General features: G+C 45.7%; 1 protein-coding gene across 2 annotated transcripts in view; it reads right to left on the reverse strand.

The window, feature by feature from the left end:
- The window catches only part of GALNT18 (polypeptide N-acetylgalactosaminyltransferase 18), a 332,754-nt gene that overhangs the window by 25,547 nt on the left and 287,791 nt on the right, over nt 1-19,416 (reverse strand). Inside the window, exons 8-10 of one of the 2 annotated variants that reach the window (XM_054699372.1) lie at nt 17,140-17,277; nt 13,223-13,318; nt 9,789-10,899 (exon numbers count right to left, since the gene is read on the reverse strand). In XM_054699372.1, the coding sequence (XP_054555347.1) occupies nt 10,825-10,899; nt 13,223-13,318; nt 17,140-17,277 (309 nt within the window). In that variant the 3' untranslated portion in view covers nt 9,789-10,824. Of the gene's footprint in view, nt 1-9,788; nt 10,900-13,222; nt 13,319-17,139; nt 17,278-19,416 lie in introns of those variants that run through there. The other variant, XM_054699371.1, reaches the window with a different exon arrangement.

Here is a 19,416-nt window from a genome sequence, read left to right on the forward strand (position 1 = left end):
CCTTTTTCCTGCAGAAAAATGTTATGAAATTTCTTTTTAAGTGTGTCCTTCACCCAAGTCAACCTCCACTCCCACACATGTTCCTGCATTTAACAGTGTGTTTTTGAGCAAGAAAAAAAAAATAAAACTGCTCTGGTGATTGATTTAGAGGACCCAGCTCTGCTTAAATTCCCAGTATATTAACACAGTGTTAACGTCAAGGACTCCACAAAAGCTCTACGCTGGCAGACTAACGCGCCACAATGAATAGATGTTAGAAAAAAGCAGCTGGGACAAAGGCAGTGTGGTGACAATGGAGTTAGTTGAGAAAATCAAATATAAGAACCCATTTATGCCCATGATATATTCTGAACACATCTACTTAGGAACTTTCTTGAAATAGCATATCCTTAAGGTACCTGATATCAACAGCATTTAACCATCCCCACTCCAGGTCACTAGTCATTCCCAAATCTCAGAGCCTGTTTCTTACACTCGTTCTTTCTTTGCAGGGGCCTTTGGCAATGCATGGCGATGTACTGGTCCCACATTGATGCTACTGCTGGTCGGGGTTGGGGGGAGGTCCCAGAGGTGCCAAACACCCTGCATTGAGTAGGACAGGCCCATGCAGTGGAGAACTGCCCCACCCAAAATGCCAGCATCACCTACAAGGAAATAGCAGGATGGAGCAACAAATGGTGCAGTCCACTTCCTGCAGGTCTGCACTTTGCACAAAGGGCAGCAGAGCTCCCACATATACTATGGAGAAAACTTACCATGTCCTGCTCCAAATGGATGACAGGAAAAGTGCTGGATGGCAGGCTTTGTGCCTGTATAGCTCAGGCGTGGTCTCTCCTCAGATTGAATGCCCATAACCTACATTCTGCCCCTGGCTCGCTGCTCTTATCCTGGAATCTCCAGAATGCTACTCCTGGAGATCATCATGAATGGGGGAAGGAGTCATGGAATATTCCAGGGGGAGTGTTAGTCAATGCCAATGGCAGAACACTTGGGGTCTGAGTCTCTCCTGGGAGGGGCAGGATCAAATGGTAAGGCAGGTCAGCTTCTGTGGGTCAGCAAGACTTAGTGGCAGGAGAAGCTCTGATGGAAGGAGGGATCCCCTACTTTTGCCCAACCTGTACCCATAGCAACTGCCCTCATCGAGAACAACCAGGACCTGGCTTCATTCTCAGTGCAAGAGGGTATAACTCTGTAGATTCCGTGCCCAGATACTGGGTTTAAAAGAAGTAATGCAGGTCCTGCCAGACCCTATCTTCAGTAATAATACTGATAGTCATGTGTGACTTAATGGTTGGGATTCCTCCTGAGAAATGCAGTGTAGGCAGTTTCATCACTACGGATGTCAGAGTGAAATCATGCAAACCTAGATGGGCAGCTACTGCCCATCTGGGCTTTACACACCTATCCGAACCATGTCACATGTGGTCCATTGTTGACTGAAATGCTGTTAAGCAACCCATGACTTCTTAACCACTAATACAACTAGCAGCAATTACGAGACTCTAAGGGCTTACTGAGCACCCTGTGTATTTCCCATTTAATCCTCACAAAACTTCTATGAGATGGATGGTTTTAACTCCATTTTAGAGATGAAGAATCAGGCTTTGGGTTAAGCCTGAGAAGTGTAAAGCCCGTGCACCTGGGCAGGTTGCTTGGAGGTCTTCATTAGGAAGACTGTGGAGGCCTTCAGTTGCTCCCAAATCCAACAACTTTATTAACAGACCCATATTAACAACCCATTACAGACCCACTTTAACTTGCTCCACACCCAGCACTGTGCTAGGCACAAAGATACATCAGAGAACAAAGCCTGCCTTCAAGGAACTTGTGATCTAGCAGTAGAGACAGAAAATAAACAAGTGAGCAAATTGTCAACTGGGGTTATAGTTACAAAAGTACAGAGATTGGTGAACAACACGTGAGCATACCTGAGATGTGGGGCAGGGAAAGACTGCCCTGAGAAAGTGACCTTTGGCTGAGACCTGAAAGATAGGAAGGGGAGGGAACTTTGCACCTGATGCTTTGGCCCTAGAATCTAAGAGTTGAGGTCTTTCTAGGGAAGACAGCTGCCTCTGTTCTTTAGGGAAAAGGGGAACCCCAGAGGCAAGAGGCATCTATGCAAAGAGCCCTCACGGGTCAAGAGAGAACAGACTCGTCTGTGTTCTGGGTCCAAGTCCATGTGGATGAGGAAGGGCAGTGTCAGCTGGGTATTTGCAATCTCCTGCCCAGTCTCTGGAACCTGTCATAAGTGCTTTCAGAGAGAAAACTGCAAATTAGACTTGGTTTTCCTTCAGATCCTAAGGAAAAAGAGTAGATATATACCCTTACCTCAACCTTTACTCATCTAGCAAGTTGTTCTGAAGTCCTTCTAGGTGGGAAGTCTGCATCACACCACCCAGTGGGGGTTGTTGTTCCCTCCTTCTGGAGAATTTCCCCAGAGTAGAGGCCACATAGTTAATGAAGCAAGGAAGGCAGTTCTGAGTCACGGCTCCAAGCACGGGCTCTGCAGTTAGGCAACCCGGGTTCCAAAGCCAGGTGCCACCACTTGGTAGATGTGTGTGACCCTGAGTGAGTTATGGAACTGCCTTGAGACCCAGCTTCCTCCTCTGTACAAGTCAGGTAATAGTACCACCCACATGCTAGAGCAGTTGAGTATAAGCTAAGATTACGCACACAAAACATTTAAAGATGCCTGGGAACATTAACCAATAAATGAATTTGTTGTTGATTCCATTATGTTTAGGTCAACTAACAGATTCTCAAAACACAGAGCCCACCCTTGTGCTGGCACAGAGAGGTGTGTTATTTACATTTCAGCACCATTTACAAAAGCCAAGCTATGGAAACAAGCTAAGTAATCAAAAATGGATGAATGGATCAAGAAGATGTGGTATACACACACACACACACACACACACACACACACAATGGAATACCACTCACCAATCAAAAAGGATAAATTCATGACATTTGCAGTAACATGGATGGCGCAGATAGGGCTTACATGAAGTCAAATAAGCCAGAAGGATAGAGATAAATAGTGGATGGTGGCACGTACCGGTGGAACATAAAAACCAAAGGGTCAGGCAAAGACAAACTTTAGAACCAATCCTTGAAAACTGACCATAGATCTTTGGCTTTCAGATGGGGTGGGAGAGTAAGAGAGGTGGAAACAGGGAGGCAGGGAGAGAGGACCATGGACTATGGTAGAGGACCATGGGTGCTTTGGTAGTGAGAGAGCTATGGTGACTACCCCTGAGAGGGAATCCTATGCTGTCAAAATACTGGCAAGGATGTAAAATAATGGTACTTCAATAACAATAAAGGAATTTTTAAAAAAGCACAATACCACTAGTACGTCCACAAAATTAATAATAAAAGATAAATCTCAGCGCCCATCCCATTTTACTGATCAGGACGCTGAGACTCAGAGGAGTGAGGTGACTTGTCAGACAACTCAGGCCCAAGCCCAGATCTAAATCCAGCTCCTCTCTTCCACTTCAGTGACCTGTCCCAAAGCCAGAGAAGTCTGAGCAGTGGCGATCTCCACAGAACGGCAGACAAGCAGCGGGGGCGTGAGGCTCAGCCTCCTAGTGGTGAGCTGGAACCATTGTCTTCAATGTTGGCCCATCCAACAGCCATCCAGGCTGGCTCTTTCCAGCCTGTGGAAGCTTAATAAAAGTCATGCAAAAATCGCTGTTTACAGCTGTAATTGTGCAGTTCGGACATGAAGGGAAGAACACGTCGTGTGGAATGAATAACAAATCAAGCGACTCCTTTTTTTAGCTCTGACTTGCGGGAGCAGCTGACTTCACCAGTGCCCTGTTGACGAGGTCGCCATGGCGGCTCCGATGTCCATGCACCTACAAGCCCCGCCTGGCACCCCCATCTCACCCTACACTGACAAGCCCAGGCCAGAGGTTCCCCTTCATGCACAGTGACCGGAAGGAATGGAAATGGGGTGCTCTCCCAAAGCAGTGTGGGGAACTAGCTGGGCCTCATTCTCGCCCAGTGTGGACAGGCTCGAGGCAGAGTGGCAGCAGGGTGGGTAAGTAAATATCTAAATTATCTAAAATATCTAAATTATCTAAGACTGGGATTTCTCTGGGTCAGGGGCCTAGGCAAAGGTGACTTGCTGCTCTCAATTCCTGTTATAAAATAATACTCAATACATGTTTCTGAATAAGCAAATGAAGGAATGAATGAGTGAATGAGTGATTGATTGAATAAATAGTCTGTGGGGAGACCCTATCATTTTATTTTTGCCATCAGAAGACATTTTCCAGGCTGTTACACTAATTAGAACTAATATTCTCAGTTATTTTGAGGATTGCTTGAAATTTGCTACTAATTTAAATAAAATGGTTACGTTTACCCATTAACCAATTAACATGCCTCCTAGTGGCTTCACCTCACTAATTTGATTAGTTACGCTATGCTTTCTCCTTCTCTGAGACTGGGGAATATCACAACTGTATCAGAGTGAACTTTTTAAACAATATTTAAGCAGAATCTCTCAAAGAGTTTAATCACAGATGAGAATCCAGTCCCTCTTTCTAGCAGAAGCTGTCTATGCGTACTTAATATTTTTGGGTCTCTCTGGGCCATACTATATAAGTTGCTCTATAAAAACACATACCCCTCTTTCTGGGCAAAATCTGATCTTTAAGGGAAATGAAACTTTGCAAAATATGAGTACTTCATGATGAATGAATGAATGAAACTGAAGGAGAAACTGGAAGTCAAAATATAGATATCCTTCTTAGTTCTGTCTTTGCTAGTAACTTAAGGTGTGACCTCAGGGAATCCACTGATAACCCAATATACCATTGTCTTGTTTTCTTTTTTGTCAGTGGTGGAAATGGTTTAGGAAATATCTAAGCTTGTGTGAGAGAGACAAGGTTTCCTGGGCACATAGAAAACCCTAACTTTCTACCCCTCTGTAGATAGACAGGATCATGGGAACAGCTCTGGTCAAAGAATTGTGGAAGGAAGTATGACAAGGCACTTTCTGGAACAAAAGTCAGATTTCTAGTCACATGCTTCACCTTTGGGGGTTCTGTGAGTTGAATTGTGTACTTCAAAAATTCATATATTGACGTTCTAATCCCAACCAGCACCTCAGCATAGGACCTTATCTGGAAACATGTAGTCAGTGATGAGGTGATGGTGGCAGAGGGTGGGCCCCTAATTCAATATGACTGGCATCCTTATAAAGAGGGAAAATTTGGACATAGACACGTACACAGGGAGAATGCCATGTGAAGTTGGAATTATGCTAAATTAGGCCAAGAAGAATCAGAAGCTAGGAGAGAGGCCTGGAACAGATGCTTCCATAACATCTTCAGAGGGAACATGGTTCCACCGATAACTTGATTTTGGGTTTCTGGCCTTCAGAACTGGGGGACAATACATTTCTGTTATTACCCAGCCTGTGGTCCTTTGGTATGGCCATCCTAGGAAATATTATGGGAAAAGTTACATGGCTAGACTGCATTCCTTGGACTCATTTCACCTATAGCAAACTTTAGGATAAAAGTAAAAAGAAATATCTAATTTAGAAATAAGGGGAAGTGCCTACCTTTTCAATGTCAAACTGGGACACTGTCCAACAGGCCACCCACCACTAGATAATTTTCCACAGACTGTACCTGTGTTTGACTTTGCACTTACCTTTCACTTAGACACTGTGAAGCTAATGCTAATGTCTAGATTTCTGCCTGGGTAGACAAGATCACACTAAAGGCTACATTTTATTTCCCTGTAGGACATTAACCACTTTTGTGTCTAATCTAGCAGCCTTATTTTATCATTATGTTTTAGAAAATGTCTACCGATACTGAATCCTCCATTGCTCTTGGTACCTATGTAGGCATCTTATTGGTTCCTTTATTCATTTATTTTTAAAGATTTATTTTTTATTTATGCATACAAGAACTGGGGTGTAGATCAGAGGTGCGGGGGTGGGGGTGGTGGTGGGAGTATTCATCGGAGACACAGTGGGGAGCAGAACAGGTAGATCTACTGAAATACACTGCTGAGAGGAGCAGCGGGCAAGACAGGACATGCCTCACCATGTGGGTTAGCTCCCTGGCTGGGGATCGAACTCCTGCTGCAGTGGCTGCTGATAGCTTGATTGTGCTGGCTTTAACCCCTGCGCCACCGGGGAAGCCCAGTTCCTTTATTTAAAAATGAATGTTTTTATGACATTATCTTTTTTTTAATTGAAAAAACAAAACATGTTTAGTTATTGCTAGTGTGGTTTGGGGATTGTTTATTAGCTGGTTGATAGTTCTTTCTGGTTTTAAAATCCCAAATGGAAAAACTTAGAATCAAGGAAGGAAGTGACTTTTAAGGTCTGCAGGGTGAAATGGACCAGCTCACAGTTCTTCCTTCCTTCTGTTCTTCTTCCGGTCATCATTCTTGGCCAAAGCTGGCTGAAGTCCAAGGCAACGCAGCTCAACTGTAGCCACTGAAGCAATTCTCAAGAGAAAGGAGCTCAAGCTCTAGCTGTAGTGAAGAGCTGAGGTTTAAATAACATAAAATAACCTGTCTTCAGCACTAGAATGGAAATTTGGTGAGGGCAGATTTTTATTTGGTTCATCTGTCTCCCAGGGCATCTGGTACATAGTGGACTCCCATTGATTTAAGGAAAAAAAGGTACTGAATTTAAAAAGTAATAGAATTCCAGGATGGAGCATCCTTTGCGATTTCTTAGCTCAAGTGTCCTTGTGCTATAAGAACTCTTGTTAACATCCCTGGAATCTACCAAACTTAGCTTGGGCGCTTTGGATAATGAAGAGGTTACTATCATCTGAGCCACTGAATACAAGTATATTCCTTATGGGCCTCCCCGGTGGCGCAGCGGTTGAGCGCTGGGTTGCGAAGCTGCCCGCGGCCTCTGCGGCATCGGTTCGATCCCCGGCTGCTCCCCGGCCACCAGAGGAGGGTCCCATATAGCACGCAGACCTCTCCTGCCGCCCACTACTCCCCTCAGCAGTGTACTTCGGTCCTTCTGCCTGCTCTGCTCCCCGCTCTGGCTCTGGTGAATTCTCTCACCCTCCCGCACTTCTGACTGTACCCAGTGCATGTATAAACAAACAAACAAATAAATAAATAAAACATGCCTCTATAAAAAAAAAAAAAAAAAAAAAAACAAGTATATTTCTTATACTCAGCTGAAAATCTGTATCTTTATAATTTTGGAATTTTTCATGTTCCCCTTAAATTTGCTCCTTTCTAGATTAACAACACCCATTCTTTTAGCCAGTCTACGTCCTCTTTTGCCGCTAAGAAAGACCCAGAAAAGGTAATCAATGACGATGGAGATCAGAATCATTACTCCCTCTGGGTAGCAGTATTGACCAAGAGGAGGGATGAGGAAGCTTGATCTGGGGGTGCTATATAATGTCTACAGATATGGAAATTCATTGAGCTGTACACTTAGGATGTGTGGACTTAGTGTAAAATTATACCTCAATAAAGAGTAAAACAAAATAAAGACCCAGAGATAGTTAAGTGATATTATAACTATGTGGAAAGGCAAAGCCTAGAACTCAGGATTCTGGAGTCCTGGTCACTGTCAATTCCCCTACTCCACTGTATTTTTGCTGCCATAGCAACACAGTGATACAACACTCTAATAGTCTATAGGTAGGCCTTGAGTAAGGCAGGAGGCAGGGTACAAGGTGCATGACATCAAGGAAAGCCAGTCCAGGGTGGGGTGGAGGCAGAATCTTGAGGGTATTTTTACTGTACAGGGTGTAATGAGCAGTAATAGTAATGAATTTGATGATAGCAATACCAATAGCTAATATTTATAGAGCATTTACTATATGCTAGGTAACCTAAGTGCCCAATGACAGATGAATAGATTAAGAAGTAGATTAAGATGATATACACAGTGGAATACTGCTCAGCTGCTAAAAAGATGAAATCTTGCCATTTGTGACAACATGCATGGAACTAGAGGGGATTATGTTAAGGGAAATAAATCAGAAGGAGAAAGGCAAGTAACAGGTGATTTCACTTATACGTGGAATATACAGAAATAAACAAAACAGGGCCTCCCCTGGTGGCGCAGCGGTTGAGCGCTGGGCTGCGAAGTTGTTCGCAGCCTCTGCAGTGCAGGTTCAATCCCCGGCCACCAGCGAGGGTCCCACATGGCCCGGCAGACCTCTCCTGCCATGCCCGCTGCTTCCCTCAGCAGTGCATTTGTCAGTCTGCCTGTTCTGTTCCCTGCTCTGGCTCTGGTGAATTCTCTCACCCTCCCATGCTTCTGACTGTACCCAGTGCTTGTATAAATAAATCTTTAAAAAAAAAAACAAACAAAACAAAGGAATGTAACAGTAAACCAAAACAAACTCTAGAAATCTGACTATAGAACTGAAGTTACAGAAGGGGAGGATGGAGAGAGGGCAGCAGCAAGGGGGGGAGGGGCCTAGTGGACTACGGTGGAGGATTACAGGTACTTTGGTGGTGGACGTGGTGTTGTAAAATACATCTGAAGAGATGTGAATCTATGCCCTAAAATTATATGCATTGTTACCTTAATAAAAATAGTACAATAATATTAAATAAACAAACAAATAAATAAATTGATAAATACTTTGCATGTATTAAATCCTCACAATAGACCTTATGGTATTTATAGTGAATGAATCCCTATTTTATAGATTAAAAAACAGGCCCATATTAAAAAACCTGTCCAAGTTTGCACAACCAGGAAGTATCGGAGCTTACACTTGGACTTGGGCAATCTAGCTCTGAACCCATGCTCCTGACCACAAGCAGACTGCTCCACGTTAAATCATCTGCAGTTGGCACACTGGCAGCCTCTGCTCAGAATGACGGCCCCCACCCCACAGAGGAAGCACCCAACATTTGTCCAGAGGTCCAATGGGCACTGATCCTGCAGATTTGCTAAAACCTAGTTCACCCATGTCTCCTGGGTCATCTGTATTAAAAAGCAGAATGAGAATTTACAAAAAGGTCAAAGTTCAGGTGACCTTGTTACCAGGACCCACACTCAAGACCATGAGGGTGCTCTACATGAAAACTCAGTCACCCAACTGCACTTGAGAAAAATAATCAGAGAAATGAAAACTAACACTACAACATGATACCACTACACACCCACCACAAAGTCTATAATTTAAAAAGACAGATGATGCCAAAGGTTGGCAAGGATGTGAAAAAACTAGAACTCTGATATATAGCTGGTGGGAGTATAAATTGATATAACAAATTTGAAAAACTGTTTATAATGTATTAGTTGGCACTGGCTGCCATCACAAAACCCACAGCCTGTGTGGCATAAACAACAGAAATTTATTTTCTCAGAATTCTGTGGGCTACGAGCCCAAGATCTAGAGGCTGGCTCATGCTGTGACAGGTGAGAGAGAGGAGAGGTGGAACTCTCTCTGGTTCTCTCTTATCTCTTCTCATAAGGACACTAATCCTATCCGAGCCGGGTTCTACCCTTATGGCCTTATTTTTTTTTTAATAAAGATTTATTTATTTATTTATTTATTTATTTAAGCACTGGGTACAGTCAGAAATGTGGGAGGGTGAGAGAATTCACCAGAGCCAGAGCGGGGAGCAGAGCAGGCAGACTGACGAAATACACCGCTGAGGGGAGCAGTGGAAGCAGCAGGAGAGGTCTGCACACCATGTGGGACCCTCACCGGTGGCCGGGGATCGAACCGGCGCTGCAGAGGCTGCGGGCAGCTTCGCAGCCCAGCGCTCAACCGCTGTGCCACTGGGGAGGTCCCTTATAACCTTATTTAACCTTAATTACATCCTTACTCCACATATAGTCAGGCTTAGGATTTCAACATACGAATTTCAGGAGGTGGAACACAATTCATTCCCCAGCATTTTGCCATTGCCCCCACCCTCCAATTTATGTCCTTCCCATGCAAAATACATTAATACCCTAATAACCCCCCAAATCTTGACTCATTCTAGCACCAACCCTGAAGTCCAAATGTCATCTAAGTTCATGGGTTAGAAAGGGGGTATGATTCATTCTGAGGCCAGAGCTCCCTCAGTTAAGAACCCATGAAAGCAGACAAGTCAGGTGTTCCAGAACATGATGGCTGGGCAGGCATAAGATAACAATCCCATTCCAAATTGGGGAAGAAAAAACTGAGTCCCAAGCAAGTACAAAACCTGGAAAAGCAAAGTCCTTTAGACCTTAAAGCTGGAGAATAATCCTCTTTGTCTCCATGCTCTGCCCTGTAGGTCCATGTGGGTGGCAGTATCACCCTCATGGCTCTGCCGGGGTGCCCACTTTTTGGTGCTTAGGGTGGCCCAGCTGCTCCTGTGGCTACTCCCTGAGGCACAGGGCAGGGGTCTTGGCCCCGTGAAGCAGGAGAGGCAGACCCACGCGTGTGCAAACAGCCTTGCCCCTAGGTCTGTGGTAAGAATGGCAGCCTTGGGGGCCTCTGAACTGCCCTCAGAATAATTCATGTTCACAACAGAATATGTCTATGGTTCCATTTTATAGACTCCAAGTTCAACTGCCTTCTTTCTTTCTGTCTCTTTCATTCGAAGTGGCAGTGTCTCTGCTGGTATGACCTGTCTCTATTCCTGGCTTCTGCCGCTGAGATGGCTGGTTGAGCCCAGGGGTCTCACCCAGGACCCATTTATCAAAGGGTTACTCAGTCATACCCTTGGTGGTCTCATCAGAATAAGCTTTTTCACTTATTTATTTATTTATTTATTTTTGTAACTAGGACAGGTTGGAGATATTCCAATCTTCAAGTTAGGGTTAAATGAGGTCATGCAGGTAGTGCCCTGATTGATATTATCAGTGTTCTTTTAAGAAGAGATGCCAGTGAGCTGGCTCATTTTCTCGTTTCCTGCCACGTGAGGACACGGGGAGAAGCCAGCCATCTGCAAACCAGAAATTGCTTTCGTCAGAAATCAAACAGCTGGCACTTTGATCTTGGACTTTCCAGCCTCCAGCATAGTGAGAAAATTAATTTCTGCCTTGTAAGCCACCTAGCCTGTGGCATTTTGTTATGGCAGCCCTAGCAGACTGATACAGGCAGGGTCTAGTAAAAGTGAACATATGTCTAGCCCTGTGACTTAGCAATTCAATTCCTAGGTATAAATCCCAAAGAAATGAGAATATATGTGCACCAAGAGACATGGACAGGATTCACAGCAGGGTGTTCGTAATCTCCCAACCAGCAATATCCCAAGTGCCCCTCCACAGAAGAAAGAATATGTAGTGAATCTGAATCGTTCATAAATTGGAATACTGTATAGCAATAAAAGTGAACAATTTGCAGCTCTTTATAATAGCACAGATATACTTTATAAATATAATGACGAAGGAAAGAACTCGACATGAGAAAGCAGATATCTATGATCCCATTTATACAAAATTCAGAATCAGGTAATAGTGCTCTTTTTCTTTACCATGAGTGTGTTTGCTCTGAAGATTCATAAATCTGTACATATGTAATTTGTCCATTTTCTGTTAAGAAAGATTTACATAAAAATAGCTTCCCTGTTAAAATGCACCATTGTAGGGCCTCCCTGGTGGCGCAGGAGTTAAGTCTCAGCACCATGAAGCTATCGCCAGGCACTGCAGCAGTTCGATCCCCAGCCAGGGAGCTAACCCACAGGGCACAGCAAACCTCTCCTGCCTCACGCGCTGCTCCCCTCAGCAGTGTATTTCAGTAGATCCTCCTGTTCTGCTCCCTACTCTCTGGTGAATCCTCTCATCCCTTGCACCTCTGGCCTACACCTCAGATCTTGTATGCATAAATAAACAAAAATAAATCTTAAAATAAAATAAAATGCACCATTGTAATAATGGAAAATGAGTTGCTGCATTAGGTGGTGGGGGGAGAGTGTGACTGACCCGTGACTGAGCAGATCAATCAAACAATCACAGCCCAACCCACGAAGAGGACAAGGTGGCAGAGATCCCAGTAGACCATTGCCAGGAGGTCTCAGCAGAAAATACAGAGCAACACACATAACATCCTTCAACTGTGTTTAGGAAGATAACTCCTTTCAACACTGGCCTGCATTGCACCGTATACATATCTTCTATATCTTGCTTTAATCATTGTGCACTTCTGTAGGTAAGACAAGTAAATTCTGAAACACTGTCAATCCAGAACAGTCTGTGGCACCTGTGGTCAATGGCTGTTCACTGTACTTTGTGAATAAACAATTTCTCTAGCCTGTGTTTTTGTTGGAGCAGCCCTGCAGCCAAATGCACTAGGGGTGGCCTCCTGTGCTGGGTACAAGTCCTGCTGCTTGCTGCTTCCTTTGCCTGCCCCCCTCCCCACCCCCAGACCCACCCTAGGATTCGGGGTCAGGCAGTGCAAGCACTGTGTGACATAGCTTGCCTGGAGGTATTGCAGGCCCTTGTCCCAGACAAGGCAGCCTTTGCCATACCCTGCCAGTTTCTACAGCTACAGCCATGGGAGGTAACTGGACCTTCTCTCTCTCCTACCTGTTAGTTAGAATAAATTTTTTTTGTTGCACCAAAGGCCCTTTTCTTTATTTGTGGCAACGGGTGGCTTGATCCAGAAACAGTGAGAGAGATTTTGAGAAGATAACAGTTTTTAGTCCCTTTGCCATGGTAACATTTTGACAGCCCCCCCCCTCCGCCCGCCGCCACCCCACTGGGTTTCTGAAGCCTAGAGTATGAGTGGGATTTTTAAGATAATTTATTTTCTTGGTAGCTGCCCTTTATCCACCATTGCGACAAGGTCATAAGAGCAAGAAACGGTTCCAGGGCTATACATTCCAGTCCCAGCTATGATCCACTAAAGGGCAGAGTCTGAAGGCTGTGCAATGCACTCTGAAGGTACTCTGAGATGTCAGGGAGCCAGGGGGTTCTCTCCTGCTAGGGAAAGGCACAGCTGCCAGACCCAGGACTGTGATTTACCCCTAGCCTCCCCAAAGGAGGAGGGGTTTCTTTAGAAAGGTATTGCCCTCCTTGTTCCCACCACAGAGGACCCTGGCAGCATTTGTTCCCACAGCCTCCTTCCAGGCAAGGCAGGTGTGACTGTTTGTACAGATACTTCAAAATGAAAAGCCTTGGGACCTCTGGGCCCAGCGTAGCCATATAGATTTCCCATAACACACACATGTACATGTACATGTACATGTACGTGCGTGCACTCACACACACACACACAGAGGCATGGATGTGCACACCCCTGATATAGGGATCTCTCAGAGAACTCACCTGGGGTGTCATCCCATGGCAGATGTAGACGATAGGAACATTCTCGGTGTCTGGACCCTGATCAAGACATAAATCAGTCTTCAGAGAGTTCTGCAGCTGAACACCAGAGGAGAGGTGGCCATGCCAAAGAGAAAGGAACAGAGAAACAAATGCATTAGTCAGGAGAAACACGCATCCCACTGAGATGGGCTTCATTTCCATAAACAACGCAAGGTCCCTTGAATACTACAGAAGGCAGCAAGCACCAGCCTTTGCTTTATGTAGAGGTGCTGAGGGAAGACTAGCCTCCTTTGAAGAAGAAGCAGCCGCTTGTTGTTAAAACAGCCAGCTGGGGTTCGGGAGCTGAGAAGTCTAAGTAAAAATAAAAGATACACAAACAAAATGGTGCGAGGTTTTCAACCCTCCATTTCCACAAGGGTGGCACAGCGACTCTCAAGGAGACAAGTCTTTGCTTTTGAGGGTTGGGAGTAGTGGGGACATGTTGGGGTTTCTGGCTTGGATGCCTCTGGGGCCTGGCCCTCTCCCCCTCATGCAGAGGCACCAGGGGCTGGCCAGGTCCTGGTGGTGGTCAGCTGGTGGGGGATCTCTAGATCCCCTCCTGCGAAAGAGAGGAGGGAGACAAGGCGGGAGCACAAGAAGAAAGATGTATCCTACAGTTGCATGACAATCAACAAAACAGATGTCTGGGTACCTGAACCAACATCTTACCACACCTAGGTAAGAAAGCCAGTATTCAATGTCCCCTTCTGCCTTATGCTCCACTGAACAGTCCTTGGAAAAGGGCAGCTTGTAGTCCACATGGCCACTGCTGAATAGACCATCCATGGCACCAACCCATAGTTTAGAATGAATGGATAATCCTTCCCCTCTCCCTTTGTTCGCCTCTGTCCTTCTTTCCCTGGAAAGTGACATCTCATTTTTCCCTTATTCTGCTGAGGAATCTTCTAGGGAAGAGATCAGAGACTGGTCAGTAGTGCACTGAAGCCATTTAGATTGGACGTGGGGGAACTGTTGAGCTATACGCAACTGGAGAAATCTAGGTGTGATCAAGCATGAGATGAAGCACGAGGCAGGCAGAATTAGGGACACCAGAGATCAGCCTGACCCTACTGTGGCTTTAGTCTCTTCCTGACTCTAGTGGCCATGGTCAACTCTGCTTCAGTTCCTGTGCACAGAAGACACCTTGTGGCATCTTTACCGCACCTTAACTTGAACTAGCATATAGCTCTTCTTAGCAATCAGAGCACTTGGTTCAGGACAGGAGATGGAGATCAGAATCCAGGGAAGACAAGGCAATGGGCCACAAGTAGCTCTTCTAGCAGGAAGGCCAGAGGCAGGAGAGGCTGAGCTTGGCCCTGATGGCTGTGGCCAGAACACAGTGAACTCAAATAAGGGCCGGGAAATGGAACAGACAGCAGAGGCAAAAACACTCTATATGCATCCGTTCTTGACGGTGGACAAGAAACAAAGCCAAATCTTTTCATCTTGATCTTTCCTTCCTCTGCTGGTGACAACAGCTCATCTCAACCTGGTAGTATGGAAGTTCTAGTGAAATATGAAAGTGTGTCAGATTCCTAGGCAGGGGCCCCAGAAATATCTATGCAGCAAGTCCTCTATTATCAGTCACTGGGTGCCTGTCTACGTGGGAAGAGCATGTGTAAACAGTCTCCACACTCCCGCAGCCCACAGAGGAGTGGGCGCCACATCTGAAGTCCGGCACTGTGATCCATTAGTACGACCTGCTAACTGCTGTTGCAAAAAGAAAAGTCCAGAGAACCCTGATTCTGGCAGGGCTCCCCTCTGGGGTCTTAAAACCAGCTTCTGGGTGAAGGGGTGGGTGCTGCCTTTGGCAAAGTCCTCCGTGACTCTGTGTCATCCCACCCCACTTCAGCAGGGGCTCCAATGACACAGCTGGGAGAGACAGACCGGGATGATGAAGTCCTGGCTCCAGCTGTTCGGTCTTGGGCAAAGCAACTTAACTCCTTCTTGTCTGTTTCCCTCTCTGAAATAGGGATAATAATAGTGTCTACCTCATAGGACTGTTACAAAGACTATGTGAAACAGTATCTACAAATGCTTAGCACAAGCCTGGCAAATAGCAACTGCTGTAATTGTTATTACTGGTATCACTCTTCCTAAAGTTATTCAGAGAAACTCACTTTTATGACTGCATCTAAGTGCTGGGAAACATCTGAAGAGTTTCCCATGCATTATCCTATTCTACAAATGATCCCACCAGGTCACTAAGCTGTCTCGCAAGTTGAAGGAAGTGTGTGGTGCCAAGAGGCTCTGCCTCACCAGTCTGTCTGAAAAGCTGTTCCCCTCACCCTGTGTCACCCTCTGCTTTGACCTTCTCTTCGCCTGGTGAAAGCCTCCTCTTCCTCTGTCACTCTGAAGCCTTGTCTGACCCCAGGCCGGGTGTGAGACCACTGTGCTAGGCTCCCAGCAGCCCCACTTCTCTTGCAGCAATTAGCACTGAAAGCTTCCTGCTTCTTTACTTACCTGTCACAAGACTAGGCCTCAGTCTTTCCCACTGTCTATGACATGGGCCAAATCTGACACAGAGGAGAGTGCAAAAACTTGTGGAGTGAATGAATGAGGAACAAATGAATAGCATCACCATTGGACAAGGGGCAGAGCTGGGATCACTCTCCAAAGTACTAGTTCTTTGTACTTTCCGGCATGCAAATAGGAACTGGAAAAGACATCCCGTGAAATGGCTTGAGTATAACCTTTAAGGTTTTTCAAATTGTCAAGGTTACACAGGAAGTAAGTGGCAAAACTAATGTTCAGCTATCAGGCATATCTCTTTCCAGATGCTACTCTGTCTCTGCTGTCACCATCGGAGCTGGGATTAATCCAAAGACCTGATCTCCCAGTCACAGAGCTCAGTGATCAGGGGAATTCTGCACCCATATGTCAGGACTCACAGGTCCTTGTCTGCAGGAGTCGTTAATGGGGACTATGTATGGATTAATTACAGATTAATGGGACCTATGCAAGGATTAATTACAGATTTGACAGTGGCCTGACCGGGAGTCCCAGGAGGTTATTTGACCTGAGAAACGTAGTTGGATTGGAAAAGGAACAACACAAAAAACCTCTGCCCCTGAGAGACGTCTGATCTCTCATTTTAGAATAAAAATAACCCTGAGGAAGAATGACTCAGCTCCAGCAAATGCTCTCGTGGCTGCATCCTGCTTTGCCCATCTTCACTTTCCCTACTGGCCCCATTAAGAGTTGATTAGGCTCCTTAACAAGCAAGCGTCAGGGCCCAGCCTGTGGAGGTGGCAGGAGGGAGGGAAGGCTGGCCAGGCCCTGAGCAATGGCTGGCAGGTGAACATGCAGTGGTCAGAGACCTCCTCCAGCCAGAGAGATGCTTCTCACAGCTCAGCCCTCTGGGGTGATTAATAAGACAGAGTGGAAACAGCCCTGGCTATGGACTCAGACACAGTTAGCTCACAACCCAGTATATGCCACTTACCATTTGACCAACCAAAGGAATATGGGTGTGGAAATAAGGCGGCTACATGGTAAAACTGCTCTACATGGTCATAGATGAGATCTTTTGTGCGGAAGACAAGAATGCCTTTGGCCAAGACCTAAAATAGCAATGGCCACAAACACATACTGCCACTGCCACTGCTTTCCCTGACTCTCTGCCTGAAATTGGTGAATACTGTTCAGCTTCAATTGACAGTTTGGGGAGAACATGAATCTAGGAGCTTGCCCTGGCTCAGAGAGGTTTGGGGACAGCAGTTTCTGCAGAGCCACCCTAACAGAACTACCCGTTGTGGATTGGGCAACAATGGCCACGCGGTACACATGGCTTGCCATGGGGAGAGAGTAGGGGCACTGCGTTCTGGTCTTGCTCTTTGTTTGTGTCTGCATGAAACTCTGAGGAGCCGGCTCCTTACCACCCCATAGGCGATGATGTCCGAGTACATCCTCATCTCCGGGTACACGCTGACCAAGTACCACCGGAAGGTCTTGCACTGCAGCTGTTTTCTCAGAGCCTTCCTTGCGGAGATGTCCCCAATGTCGATGCCTGGGTCCTGTGAGGGATGCAAACACAGAAATGCAGCCACCACCAGGGCACCACCCTCCCCAGACTTCCTCGAGTTGTACTAGTGAAGGGATGGATGACATGGGAATGCAGCCCACACATTTCCCAACATGTATCTTAACCCCATAACCTTCCTCATTTGGACTCTGAAACATGGGATCAGCATTGATGGGGGCTGTCGGGGGCTGTCATCAAAGGCCATTGAAAATAAGGATGCCAACTTCTAATATTTATTTTTTTATTTTTAAAAAGGTTTTATTTATTTTTGCATAAAAGCACTGGGGTGCAGGCCAGAGATGTGGAGTGAGAGGATTCACCAGAGACAGAGTGGGGAGCAGAACAGACGGATTGAGTGAAATACACTGCTGAGGGATGCAGCAGGTGAGACAGGAGAGGTCTGCTGCGCCATGTGGGTCAGCTCCCTGGTTGGGATCAAACTCAGGCCATAGTAGTGATAATGCTCAGAATTAACCCCTAGGGCACCAGGGAGGCCCCACCAACTTCTTATATTAAAATTTAAAAAAAAAAAGCCTGTAATCTGGGCATGGATAAAAGAAATGGAAAGCGGTAAGAGATTCTGAACTGTATGGAGAGAAAGAAGGAAGGGATAAGAGTTGAAGGTGGAATAATGTTAAGTCTAATACTATTCTTAAGTGTCATAACAGCTAAGGATACACAACACAAAGCACCAAGCTCTGTATCATGTATACGGTTATACTTATGTGTATTGTCCCATTTAAAGCTACCAGGTAGCACTATACCATCCTTATTTTATAGATGAGGTGTTAAGACAAAGAGAGGTCCAGTGACCTCCATGGTAGCTAACCCAAACCCCACAGCTAATAAATTGTGGAGCTGAGGTTTGAGTCTGATCCATGGGGCCTGCAGTTTGTGCTTTTAACCTTTCCCAGCACACTTGGACAAGCCTGCCCTTCTTCCTCCTACGATCAAGTTCGTGTGCGAGAGGCAGACACTTCAAGCTCGGGAGTCTCAGCTTACAGAGAACCCTTCTCAGGTGAATCAGAGAGGTAGCCCCTGGGCCATGAAGGGGCACAGGCCAGGGGGAGAAGAGGACCACTTGAGTGAGGCATCCTTTAATGTCCATGTTTCTTGTAGCCACAGAATAGAGGGAAGAGCACTGTGAATCCCTGTAGCAATTGGCCAGCACAGAATTAGCTGAGAAAGAACTGAGGCCACAGCAGAGGCTAGAGCCACAGTCCAGAAGGGGCATGGGGTGTCTCCTAGGATACCAGCTCAGAGTGGAGACGGGGGTAGACAGGAGTACAGTCCCCCCGAAGGGCACTGCAGTCTGTGTGTTGTCTGTGCGTGACCCTCTCTGATTTTACCATCAACTTCAAGCAAGTTCCTTGGGTCAGGTAGACAATGAAATCCCCAGAACTTAAATCTGAAATGTCTGAGAAAAATCACAGAGATGACTGCTACATCTATCTGGGCATGGACAGAACAGACAATAGGGACTGTGCACAAGCAACGACAGAAAAATTACATACAAAAGAAATACATTTGTTTTTGCCTATGAGAATTCAGGTAATATAAAAACTTGAACCTGCTGCAGCCGGAAGGTTCAATTTCCAGACTCCTAGGGTGTAATTTCAGCAAAGACCTTCCTTTTGAGTACTTAATGACCTCAGCTGTGATTTGTCTCTTCCTGGCTCCCGCCCAGAACCCTCCTAGCAACTGTTACTTGGCGTTTCCCTGCTGGACCCTTGCTTCCTTACGATCAAGAAACTTGTTTGACTTATCTCTGAGCCACTGGCCTAGAGCTGTGCCTGAGCTATGTGGATGAAATCGAGTTGAGAAAATATTTATGAAGTAGCCAACACAGCAACTAGCAATAAATATAACCTGCTCAGGCCTCCTCGGCCAAGGAATTGGTTAGCTATTAACTTATTAAATGTCTCTGCTCTTTATCCTTATATCACAAAGCTATTTGCCTGGAGCCATGCCTCCCTCCCCTTCATGCTATAATTGCCTTCATGGCAATTATATGCATCCGTCTCTGTATATGCATATATTCAAGTTATGTATAAATTGTGGAGCGGGGAGAGGGAGGGAGGTTGACAAATTGTATATACATATATAGACCAGTTAGCACTGTCTCATTTTT

Source organism: Talpa occidentalis, unplaced genomic scaffold (assembly GCF_014898055.3).
Source record: "Talpa occidentalis isolate TD23 unplaced genomic scaffold, MPIMG_talOcc4v2.1 talOcc4.3, whole genome shotgun sequence".
Classification (NCBI taxonomy): Eukaryota; Metazoa; Chordata; class Mammalia; order Eulipotyphla; family Talpidae; genus Talpa; species Talpa occidentalis.